The following is a 12,946-nucleotide window of genomic DNA, read 5'->3' as shown; positions in this document are numbered from 1 at the left end:
TTTTCCAGGTCAAATACTCAACATTTGGATTTTAGCCAGAAGAATTTAAACTTCATTCCATAAGTGAATTGGTAATTTAAAAAAATGTCTGTATCTTGCTACAACATATCTCTTGGTTCTACTGCCTTTGGATTAACAATAGATAAATTCACTGAACTCATGAGAGAAAATTTCTTATTAAAATTCTTTTTTATTTTCCAGTTTTTTTTTTCTTTACTTTTCTTTTTTTTGGTTTTTAGAGACAGGGTTTCTCTGTGTAGCCCTGGCTGTCCTGGAACTCACTTTGTAGACCAGGCTGGCCTCCAACTCATAAATCCGCCTGCCTCTGCCTCCCGAGTGCTGGGATTAAATTAGGCATGTGCTACCACTGCTCAGCAACATAAATCAGTTTTCCTGGATAGTTCAGTTAGGAGATTTTATAAACTAGTGGTTTATAATTTGTTTAGACCAATATAGTAAGGGAGCCAAGATCTTAAATGCTATGTATTAGTGCTATATTTTTAAGAAAATGTTATCTTGACTATTGACTGAAACTGAAAAAGCAAGAATAATTTATGAAAATTGATTATGGTTTGTGTCTGTTACTACTTTTCTATTTCCTTTGAAAGTCAAGCTGGTTTTCTGGATGGTTCTTTGTAGACCTGTTCTTCTTTATGTTTAATGAAGACTATTATAAGAAAATACATGAAGGGCTAGTGAGATGGCTCAGCAGTTAAGAGCACTGACTGCTTTTCTGAAGATCCTGAGTTCAAATCCCAGCAACCACATGGTGGCTCGCAACCATCCATAATGAGATCTGACGCCCTCTTCTGGTGTGTCTGAAGTCAGCTACAGTGTACTTATTTATAATAATAAATCCTAAAAAAAAAAAGAAAATACATGAATTAAGACAGGGAGAATTGATCATACCTTTTAGCGGTGTGTTTTATAAATGCCTGAGTGTGATCTGTACCAGTGAAAAGAGAAAACTCATCCTCTTGGGCAGCTTTTAAATACAAATACTTATTTTTGACTTCCTCAGATATTGGGTAAAACCAAGTCTTACATAGAGACTTCAGTGGTTATCTCCTGGAAGCTTCTGGAAGTGTCTGAAAGTTTGGGTTTAGTAATCATATCTTTTCAGAATTCAAGATATTTACTGCTAGGATTATATATTTCTAATTCCTTCTGTTTAGAAACTGACAGGTGCTTAAAGCAATTAAGTGATAAAATATAGTCATTTTCCCCCTTAGGAAGACTATCACTACTTTTAACAGTGCATGTATTAATTTAAAGATTCTTTAAGGTGGACTTTTTAATTAAAAATAATAAGAATAAATGGTAGGAGTTGATTTGAGAAGAATTAGCTCTAGAAAGGCTTGTGTTATGGAGAAGTTTGAATTTAGTAATGCATATGGGGATTTGAGATTGTTTTCTAAAACCTCTTAAATGTTTTATAACTTTAAGACTCATGTACAGTTCATAATACTTTTGTTGACTCTTAAAATTTATTGTTTCAGAACCACTCATGAATTCTTATTTGGTGCTCTTGCTGAACTGGTTGATAATGCAAGGTATGTAGTCTTCCAGCCTGTAATTGCTTAGAGTGGAAACTTTATGGATTATCAGTACCTTTGCTCTCAGAGGACTTAAGAGAAAGACATTTTTTTTTTTTTTAAATTTGTTGTAACTCCTAAGAGACTTGTTAGCAAGAAGTATTTTTATTAGCACAGTAATTGACACTTTTCTTGATTACCTTAAATGCGTTCATTGCTCTTTGTGATCTAACCTAAAAATAGGGAGCTAACCACTTCCAAAGCACTCGCCCTTGTGTATTAGGGCGTGGTAACTGTGATAACTAGGGATTAGGATAGGAGATTCACTGATGGGACACGTAGGTGATAACATTAATTTGTGCTGCTAAGACGCTATGCCACTGAATGCCTTTAAAACTAGGCCAGAGTTTTACATCTTCTCCCAAGTACATGTTTTTATTGCAAGTGGATGTTCTTTAATCATTTTCCGCTGTGAATTTTTTGTTGGTCATTTTGAGACAGGACCTCACTGTGTAGATAGACCAGGGTGACTTTGATTTACAGAGCTCCTCTGATCTCTTCCTCTCATGTGCTGTGTGCTACTATGCATGGTCTAGTATCTTCCATTGTTAGCATCAGTGTTTGGAAGGAATCATGTTTCAGCATTCACATATTTTTTTCTAGTGTTTAAAGAATATACATATTACTGTATAAGACCAAATAAAAGTTGGGGTCTGTTCACAAAGACTAGTTCAAACAAAGATTCTATTTATAGTTATATTATGAAAATATCATCTTAAGTTTTATTGAATGTAAACTAAAACTCAGATATATTTATTATTTATTGACTTTATTTTTTTTGTTTTTGTTTTTGTTTTGGTTTTGGTTTTCCAGACAGGGTTTCTCAGTGTAGTCCTGGCTGTCCTGGAACTCACTCTGTAGACCAGGCTGGCCTCGAACTCAGAAATCTGCCTGCCTCTGCCTCCCGAGTACTGGGATAATTTACTGAAGGAAGAAGAGGGTAATGGTTGATAGTAGAATTTGAAATATCCTCAGTTAGTGAGTGAACTGACAATTCCTAATGTCTGTTCAGCTGACATAGACTGTTAGTGCTTGCTGTTTGTTTTATTGAGACAGGTCTTACTGATAGCATAGATCCTTCTGACTCAGTCTCTTGAGTGTTGGCATTATAGATATGTGTTATACTTTTTTTTAAAAAGATTTATTTATTTATTATATGTAAGTATACTGCAGCTGTCCTCAGATACTCCAGAAGAGGGTATTAGATTTCGTTACGGATAGTTGTGAACCACCATGTGGTTGCTGGGATTTGAACTCGGGACCTTTGGAAGAGCAGTCGGCGCTCTTAACCACTGAGCCATCTCGCCAGCCCCGTATTATACTTTTTTATTTTGCTTTTGTTACTATATGTTTGTTACCTGCTTATGGAAATGTACTGCTTATGGAAATTACTAGATGACACATTAACTACAAAATTTCCATTTTGTTTTAATTCTGATTAGTTTATAGTTTTCCCATTCAGTTAAAAAATGTAACTGAATGGAATTATGTTTGAAATCGCTGCTTATTAATTTAGTGGAACTCTGCTGTTTCACTATGGCAGATAAGTTCTTTTTTTTTTTTTTTTTTTCAAGACAGGGTTTCTCTGTGTAGCCCTGGCTGTCCTGGAACTCACTTTGTAGACCAGGCTGGCCTCGAACTCAGAAATCCACCTGCCTCTGCCTCCCGAGTGCTGGGATTAAAGGCGTGCGCCACCACCACCCGGCGGCAGATAAGTTTTTTGAGATAGATCTTATTTAGTCCAGACTGGCTTCAAATTTCATGTGTTGTTAGGATGGCCTTAAACTTTGAATTCTCCTGTTTCTGCTGTCTGAGCACTGGGATTACTCAGTTCTGAGGCCTGCGTCACTATGTCCAATCTCAGACTAGGGCTAAAGCCCAGTATTCTGTCCCTCCAAGCACTATACCAACTGAACTACGTTCTCACTTTCTCAGCCTCATATGTTAAAACACATTTATGCCTTTGAGAATAGGTATATATGCAGATATGTATATCTTTTTTGTTCTATGGTTTTGGTGCTAGGATTGAACCCAAACCTTACATGTGCTAAGCATATACTCTACCACTGATCTATGTCTCCAGAGCTGTGTGAATTTTTAGTGAAAGTTTTTTTTTTTTTCATTTAAAACCAATGAAAGTATGCCTGTCTCTTTGTCTGTACTACTTAGAAGTATACTAATATAATTCCAGGCCTTTAAAGAAATGATTTACGACAAATTTGTCTGACTTCAACTGATTGCTGGAATCTAATGAGATTTCTTTTAAGATTAGGAAGATAAGATTGTGGGCTCAGGAACTGATTTGTTTATTGAAGTGTTTGTCATGAGACCTAATTTTTCATAGGTCTGTGGTGGGTTATACCTTTTCAATGTTGGGAAGAAGGAAAAATACATGTTGGAGCATCTTTTTATGATTGCAGTAAAGTGAGTGAAGGAAAAAATATTTGATCTTGGGGTGTGTGTGTGTGTGTGTGTGTGTGTGTGTGTGTGTGCGCGCACGCATGTGCACTTGTGTGAGCTGTGGGCCTGGCTGCCATTCAAGAATGAGACCTGAGTCCCCAACACTCTTAAAAGCCTGGCCTAAGAGTGCATCTTGTAAGTCCAATGCTTGAGGACAAGGAAAGGAGAAAACTCTTTGATACTTGTGGCTGGCCAGTTTAATTGAGTCTTCAGGATCCATGTTCAGTAAAAATAAGGTAGAAGGTTCAGTAAAATGGCTCAGTCTGCTGCTAAGCTGATGACCATTTTGAATACACATGGTAGAAGGAGAGAACCCACTCTTCCAAATTGTTCTCTTACTGCATGTGCTCCATGACCATGCACAGGAACACACACCACGTTAAATACATGTAAAAAGAAGGAAAAGTGGAGAGCAATGAGAAGTGGACAGTCAGTATCAACTTTTGGTCTTCACATGCATACTTCACATGCCCAGGTACATTCACACATATATGAATGTTACATACACATGTACATGTACATATATAATATTCTTAATGAACAATTTTTACAGTGAAATCAACCTTTAAAGAATATATCCAGGGTGGTTGAGCATGTAGTGCAAGTTATAGAATGTGTACTAACATGCACAAATTCTGTGTTTTATCTCTAGCACTGTGTAAACTGAGTATAATAGTGCACACTTGTATTCTCGGTGCTTAGGAGGTTGAAGCAGGAAGATCTGAAATTCAGGGTCTTTCTTGGCTACATATTGAACAAGGAGATACTAGGATGTGTGAAACTCTTAATGTGTCCAGGTACTGTGTGTCATGTATCCTAAATAATTTGGAGTGCTGGAAATAGTTCATACACATGTCAGGGAAATTGTGTGATCAAGTTTAAAAAAACCCAAAAACCAAAAACAGTCTCTCCTATAGCTGAATAATTCAAAAATAGTATGTATTGCACAATGCATTTTGCTGATTAATACTTCATATTCTCATTTGTATCTCAAAGTTTTTTTTTCTCCCTTTAATTTTGCAGAGATGCTGATGCTACCAGAATAGACATTTATGCTGGTAAGCCAGACTTTAGACCTTATTTTGCTAAACTTTCTTCTTCTTCTTCTTCTTATTTTTTTTTTTAACTGTACTTCAGAAGTAAGTGGTTTCTGCAGCCTGGAGATGGCACAATTTCTTTATGTTACAGATGGGAATGGGGCAGTTCTGATTATATATGTCTTAGAGCCTAGGAGATTTATGAGGGTAGTGGGACAGAATAGTGGGAAGTAAAATGACCCAGTATTTCTCATCTTTCTGGAAGGCAAGATATTGTTGGAATTAATCCCTCACTACTCTTGATAGATCCCTCCCTGAAAAGTTGCTGATGTAGCAAAAATGGCTTGTAATTGGTTTATAGAGATGTTGAGACCATGTATTAGGGTTCTCTAGAGTAATAGAAATTAATAGAATGAATAATATAATATGTGTTTTAGAATGACTTAGAGGCTGCAACTCTAACTCTAATTGGGTTCCCCTCATCCAACAATCCAGTCCAACAATGGCTGGCTGTGAGTGGAAGAAAAGTCCATGAATCTAGTAGTCTCTCAGTCCACAAGGCTTAGCTAGTCTTCAGTATACACTGGAATCCTAAAGAGGTAGGTTATAATGGCAGTGAGGGAGCAGTTGTGCTAGCAAGCTGAGAGCAAACAGGTAAAGAACAAAAGCTTCTGTCTTCCATGGCCTTATATAGGCTTCCAGCAGAAGGCATGGCCCAAATTAAAGGTGTATGTTCCTGCTCAAAATCCAGATCAAATTCATGTGCCTTTCTACCTCAAAGGTTCAGACTAGAAGTGGATCCACCCACTTCAGACCAAGCAGAAAATCCCCTACAGGTGTGACCTCTATTTCTGAATTCCAGTTAATTCCAGATGTGGTCAAGTTGACAATCAAAAACTGCCATCACAAATCCACCTTTGTCAACTTGTCACAAAATCATCTCTCTTTATGTTGTGGTTAATTTACAAATGAAACCAATAACCAGGTCATAATAATGCCTAAATCATAACTATCCCACATATAATTATAAGCATATTATATATTTAACAAGGTCATAATTACACCTAAAATGATATAACTATCCCTTGTAAAACCTCAAAGTCATAAATTTATAATAGGTGGAGATGTCCCTTGGGGGACATTGTTTTAGTATCTCAAACTTAAATATCATAATCATTGATATTTCTTAATTGATGTTATATTGCATGATAAAGAAATTGAAAGAAAACATACATATCTGTACAAATACATTCTTAGCAAAATATATAAACACTTATGCCAGTTATAATTTTCATTCCTGTAATTGGCCATGTGGCCTTAACTGGTATTTATAACTACTTTTTTCTACTACCCATTCTATTCTACCCCTGTCAAGCACCTCACTGGGTCTTGTCCCCCTCCCCTCCCCTTGGAGGAGTGACCCATATCTTCGTTCCTGAAGGACCTGTACTTGGATTAAGCTGTTGTTATTTCCCATTGACTTAATCACAGGACCTGGTAGCACCAAGTGACACCTTAAAAGATCTTCTGCACTCCAGACACAATTCTTCTTAACTCCATTGTGCAGAAGCAATTCAATCTCCCCCATGGTAATTTGTATCAATTATCCCGTATAACAATGTTATTTTATTTTATTTTTTTAGCCTGTTTTAAAGGCATTAGAAGCCCAAAGTGTCCAGGAGGAAGTCTGAGCTTCAATGGCATGTTTTGTTTTGTCTCCTGGTAGAAACATTCCCCATTCTGAAACCAAAACTTCTATGTCAGCAGAACTTAGAGTTGCAAGAATAAGAGACAACATTTTTCATAGTAGGTTCACTAGTGGTGATAGTGAATGGAACTATTATTCTCTTTTCACCCCTTGATTCCGGCACGCATGGTTTCTGGCAGTGGGAGAAACTGTACCATATATTGGACACGGATTCAAAGCATATACCTCCTTCTGGAAACATTGCCACAGCCTTCCAGGCTGTTGACACTTAATTGGCAGTGCAACCCTGTCTTCCAAAGGACATTCCATCAGTATTGTAGGAACATGGTGAGACCAGTGGGTTCCATGGTTGTGGGCCCACTGCTGCTCTTCTCTGGCTCTGAAGTGGATTCCTAGAGCAGAAGCAATACTGTGTGGAATACCATGATGGTGGGTAAGGCCTTTCTCTAAGTCCATGGATGGTAGTTTTGACAGAACCGTTATGTGCGGAAAAGGCAAATCCATAACCAGAATAAATATCTACTTTAGTACAGAGTATGAAACAAAGTTGTCTATTTCACAGAGGAAATGGTCCAATATAGTCAACCTGGCACCAGGTCACTGTTTCTAGTCACCCTAGAGATGATGCCATATCTGAGCCTCAGTGTTGATCTCTGTGGTTGGCAGATCTGGCACTCAGCAGTGGCTGTAGCCAGGTCACTTGTTGAATGGTGATTCATATTGTCAAGCCCATGCATAACCTCATCCCAGCTACCAAGGACACTTTATTCATGGGCCCATTCAGCAGTGACAGGAATGGCTGGAGAAAGAAGCTGACTGTCCACAGAACAGGTCATTCTATCTACTTGACTATGGAGTTTCTCGCAGAACTCACCTTTTGATGAGCGTTTACATGGGACAGAAGTATCTTCGTATAATTGTGTCATTTGAAGAGATCTACTCATACTTCTCCCCTGATGTCTTTCTCACCAACTTTTCCAATCATGCTCTTTTCAAGTTCCTGATCATCCAGCCAGTCCATTTGCTGCAGCCTATGAATCAATGAACAACCATACATTTTAGCCATTTCTCCTTCAGAGAAAGTCACTGCTGGTTTAGCAGACAATAAGGGATTAATTTTCCCAGTCAAGGGTGAAAAGGCAGTATTAAGGAGTGAGGCTGAGAGAACTAATTCAGTGTTCTCAGCTTCTCTGGGATCCTCCCACACATCCCAGTCTGAAGTTACAGGCTCCCATTCTCTACCAATCAGTGCCTTCCTTTAACTGCGGATACCTTCTGAGTCTGGGACTTGAGTTTTCGCTGTCTTGCCAACTCTATAAGGAGGGCTTCAGTTTGATTTCCATAACTTGAACTCTGTGGCTTCTGGAGAGAAGATTCTCTTCTAGGGCATACTTAGAAACTTTTAGGCTGTTGATGTACATCTTTTTATCACTAAGTTCTTTTTTGTCCTTCACCATATTCTGAGATGCTAGAAGTTGGCTGATTTTATTATGGTGCTCATCCCTGTCTTTTGTCAGTTAATCCATAGATAAATTGCATAACCAACCAGCATTATCATTTTCCTTACTTCCCCCAAACTGTCATATATATAGGGTCACCAAATCTATTACTACTCCCAGTTGGTAAATCAATATAGTCAAATGCATTTATCTCCATAAGTTTGTAATATAGTTCATACCATGAGCTTTTAGTCCTCTTCCACCTCCTAGGAGACAGGGTAGCTGGAGAGGCTTTGGTAATTATAGGTCCTGATTAATTGAAAAGCCAGTTACAGATACTTATAAGATTCATCCATACACTACTGTTGTTCTAGAACTACTTCTGGTACCAAAGTTTGTATTAGTCAGGGCAAAAGGCACTGTCTTCCTTGGTAGGCTTCCAGGCAGAAGGTATGACCCAAGTTGAAGGTGTATGTTTATGCTGCAAGATTCAGATCATAGTCAGGTACCCTTCTACCTCCTAGGTCTAGACTAGAGCTAGGTCCACCCACTTTAAACCAAGCAGAAAATCCCTCACAAATTTGCTCTCCGTTTCTGGATTCAACTTGATTACATTTGGTATTACCTGGAATGAAAATCATAGACCATCTCTTTGAAGTGTTAAGCTTAAAACTGGACACTGTGGCAGCCTCTGGTGTTCTACTTCATTGGCTCTGCTGTCATATTTTAAGGTCATCTTAAGCTTCCAGAGTGATGGTAACAATGAAAGAGTTTATAGTCATTATCACTGACCTTTAATTTACTTTTTAAGTAGTTTTTTTTTTTTTTTTCTGCCTATTCAGTATTTATGGCAACACCCATTTGGGTCATTTTGATATTAAAACCTTGAAAAATAGAATTGAAATCCATTCTTAAATCCAATTTGTTTAATGTGATATATTTTATTGACACTTTTTTGAAATCTGAAAGGTTTTTGGTCATATTTTGAGCAACATGTCTAGCTTTTGGAAGTCTGAGTTTATGTGGAACATACAGTTATCAGATAACCTTCATGGAATCACTTGATAAATGGGAATAAAACATAGAACCGTTAGTGTAATATTATTAGGAAGACTCTCTAGGTAAGATGAAGCACTTAGACTAAATTATTTGGAGAAAAGAATACATATTAGTATCCTGCCAAAATTCTGAAAGCCTTCTGTTTTTTGTTTGTTTGTTTTATTTTTTAATTTTTTTTCGAGACAGGGTTTTTCTGTGTAGCCCTGGCTATCCTGGAACTCACCTTGTAGACCAGGCTGGCCTCGAACTCAGAAATCCGCCTGCCTCTGCCTCCCAAGTGCTGGGATTAAAGGGGTGCGCCACCACGCCCTGCTGGAATCCTTCTGTTAAAAAGGCTGCCAAAGTGGTGGAAATACTTTGGGTTCGTTATTGTTTCTTGTTTTTGTTTTTAGACAGGGAGATGCTAATTAGCTTAGATGAAAGTAAAAAAAAAAGTAGTATAGTAAGAGAGTAAGATGATGACTGCTCCTACATAGTGCTGTCTTTCCAAACTATCGCTGAGTTTGCTTGTAGGAGTGCTGACAGTTACTTCTCAAAGAAACAGTGAATAGTCAAACTATTATCCAGAGGATTAAGAAAAATGAGCCTCTACTTCAAGTGATATTGAAGGAACACATCCTCATAGCTTGAGTTCTTATAAAGAAAAGATCATCTTTGTTCCCTTCCACCACCTTCACTGGTAAATTTTAGAAGTAAATCCAGGAAAATTAGATTATAAACGAGTGCTTAGTGTACTTCTTACTTGCTTTGGGAAAAGTCCAGAGCCTTTGAAGCCTTTGCTCTAAGAACCTAATATCCAATTGAAGAAACAGCACACTACCGATGGTTACAGACTGATAACTAGACCTCAAGGAACAGTCATGAATGTAAGAAGCTGGGCATTGTGGTACATGCCATTAATCCCAGCCCTCTGAGGGTAGAGGCAGGAGGATCATTCCAATCATCTCTGCTATGTGGGGAGTTCAAGGCCAACCTAGGCTCTATGGTCAGACAGTACTTATAAGCCGCATGAAGAAACTTACAAAAAAAAATTCACTCTCCCCATAGGAAAAAAAAATTAAGATAAATTGAACTAGGAGAATTCCAACCCACAGTTGAAGTGTTAACTCTGCTGAAATAATATGGCAGTTTTACCCTAACCCAAGGGCCTAGAAAGTAACGTTTTGAATTATTCAAGGAGTTTCAGTGGTCTTGGGACTTTTCAGACACATTTAGCTCCAGTTTTTAAATCCTAAATCAGTCTTCACATAATTTTATAGCATAGTATACATTAGTATGCATAATCTACATCTCTGTGTATGTGCTAAGACAGTGCTGCCATCATGCTCTGTACCTTACCTAGTTCCAGTCTTCATGTGACACTGCTTTTTATAGATGGAAAATTGGAAGACTTTTAGTACTTTAAAGACAGCAACAATAAAAACTCTTGTTCCTACTTGCCACATTTCACTTGGATTATCTACATTTTGATAAGAGGTATTTACTATCTTAGGGAGGAATATTCTCATCTACTAGGATCTAACAGGAACAGCCTTCTCGAACTTTGAAGAGCCATTTTAGTGAGGGTTCAGCCTCCTGAACATTGATACTTGAAAATCTCTGTGGTTTATGTTCCATCTAAAATAGTATTTTAATTTACATTAGTTTGTCTATTTAGCAGAGGGTAGTCATGACTCATTTAGTTTCACCCTGAGGCAAGGACAAAAGAAACCGTTTAGAACAGATTTGTCAGGATAGATAATTGCACAACATGAGTCTTCTTTAGGGAGTGCGCTCCAAAGTAGCCTTGGGCTTGACCTTAGATTATTTTACAGACTTCCTCCTTTTTAGTAGCCTTTTGTTCTTATTAACTTTTATTCTTGTGCTGAGCAGTGGCCCATGAACAGCATCCCTACTGGGGAGATTGAGGTTAGTGGTTTGTTTGGGTTCCCTGCTTCTACTTCTGCTTCACTCCCTTCTCTATTTTATCTTTATGATCTGATTTCCATTGTTTATGTAGACTTCATTGAGTTAAAGGGCACCTTGAAACTTGGTATGGTCTTTTTCCTTATTTGAGAGTCTTTTATCCATTATTACGACCTGCTATGAGTTGCCACTTGGCACTGCATATGACACTTACTAAGGAAATTATTCATCTACTTACTGGTGGCCACTGTCTGTTATATCTCCTTCCTGTTAGCCATGAAGTCCTGCCACAGCTGCTGTGTATCTTAATTGTTAGAAGACAGTAGTTCTGACCTGGCAGGTCTAGCCCAGAACCTGTGTCTTAAATCATCAGTTTTTTCAGGGGCCTGTATCTAGGAAAGGATGTGAGACAATCTGCATTTAGTCTGTAGTGATCATATATAAACACAGTAGTGGTAGCTGCCACCATTGTACTCAGACTCCATCTGGCATCATCATTTGAATGTTACCTCGGACTTAAATCACAAAGGAAGATATCCTGTTGAGTTTGAAAAGTTGATGAGGTATAGTACATAATAGACTACTTAAATGACTTGAGATCCATGGCATTGGGTAGATGTAAAGAGAGAAGATATGCATATATAAAAATATGCATATTCAATGATCTTAAGTGTGGTTCAATACTAGCCCCTTCCAATACATTCTTGGAAGCTTTGTTGTGAGTTAGAAAGCACCAAACAAGCTCAAGGGCCCTAAAGTTTAACTCATACTAGCTTAGTACTTTTAGAAGAAACTAGATTTAACCTAACTCTTTTTACCAGGCTTCACTTTGGGTCACTTTTTCTTTATACCTAGGCTGTGGCCCTATTAGTGGTAACAGCTGAGTAATGGCGGCCTCTTCTTTTATAGAGAGGCGGGAGGACCTTCGAGGAGGATTTATGCTTTGCTTTTTGGATGACGGAGCAGGGATGGATCCAAGTAAGTGGTTATACGATGGTTGTTTCTTTTGTGGAACATAACAATTTACTATTAAAGTTGCTTTTTTGTGACCTCACTCTTGTGGCTAGAAGATCCATCTGGGGAATGAAAAGCCTGTTGCAACATCTCAGGCTTAATTACACTGCGTGTTTGCCGGGTCTTGTCCTAACATGGGAGGTTTTGGATAACATGAGTGTCAACCTGAAATCAGTTAGATTACCTTTCTCTTGACAATGTATTTATCAGCTTGTGCAACATCCTGGAGCCATAACTACTGAGGCTTCTTCCCCTGAGACTCTTAACCAAGTAATGCTATTTTTTTTTCCCCTCTTGTCAACCATTTGAGGTGATGCTGCTAGTGTGATCCAGTTTGGGAAGTCAGCCAAAAGAACTCCTGAGTCCACTCAAATTGGGCAGTATGGCAATGGATTAAAATCGTACGTATATTGGAAGCCTAGCATAGGGCTGGGTACAATTCTTGCTGTCTTCCTTTTTGTTCCTCTAGGACTATTAATTTGAAGCAATAGGAGAGTCAGAAACGAGTGGTGATTGGGGGGTAGTTAACCAACTGTCGAGCTGAAATTGCTCAGTATATTGATTAGTATGAATATCTAAAACATTATTCTCTTGAGCTATCTCTTTCCTCTTATTGAATATTTATATCCTGTGGTTGAGGGTGTGAGTGGTTCCCTTCTGGGGCTGGAGCATATCTGAGATGGCAAGGGAATCACTTCACAATGTTATCAGTATGCTTATGCCAGGCAG

At 38.1% G+C, this 12,946-nt stretch overlaps 1 protein-coding gene across 2 annotated transcripts in view; it reads left to right on the top strand.

Annotated features, from left to right (window-relative positions):
* Nucleotides 1-12,946, top strand: part of Morc2 (MORC family CW-type zinc finger 2) — a 42,070-nt gene that overhangs the window by 8,058 nt on the left and 21,066 nt on the right. For both annotated transcript variants that reach the window (XM_021176584.3, XM_021176583.3), the window contains exons 2-5: nt 1,500-1,553; nt 5,079-5,113; nt 12,113-12,181; nt 12,528-12,618. In XM_021176584.3, coding sequence (XP_021032243.1) covers nt 1,500-1,553; nt 5,079-5,113; nt 12,113-12,181; nt 12,528-12,618 — 249 coding nt within the window. The remainder of the gene's footprint in view (nt 1-1,499; nt 1,554-5,078; nt 5,114-12,112; nt 12,182-12,527; nt 12,619-12,946) is intronic.

The sequence above is a fragment of the Mus caroli genome, unplaced genomic scaffold (assembly GCF_978045245.1).
Source record: "Mus caroli unplaced genomic scaffold, Mus_caroli_1 scaffold_13, whole genome shotgun sequence".
Classification (NCBI taxonomy): domain Eukaryota; kingdom Metazoa; phylum Chordata; class Mammalia; order Rodentia; family Muridae; genus Mus; species Mus caroli.
The sequence above is the reverse complement of the archived record's forward strand: the minus strand, read 5'-3'. Positions and strand labels throughout refer to the sequence as shown.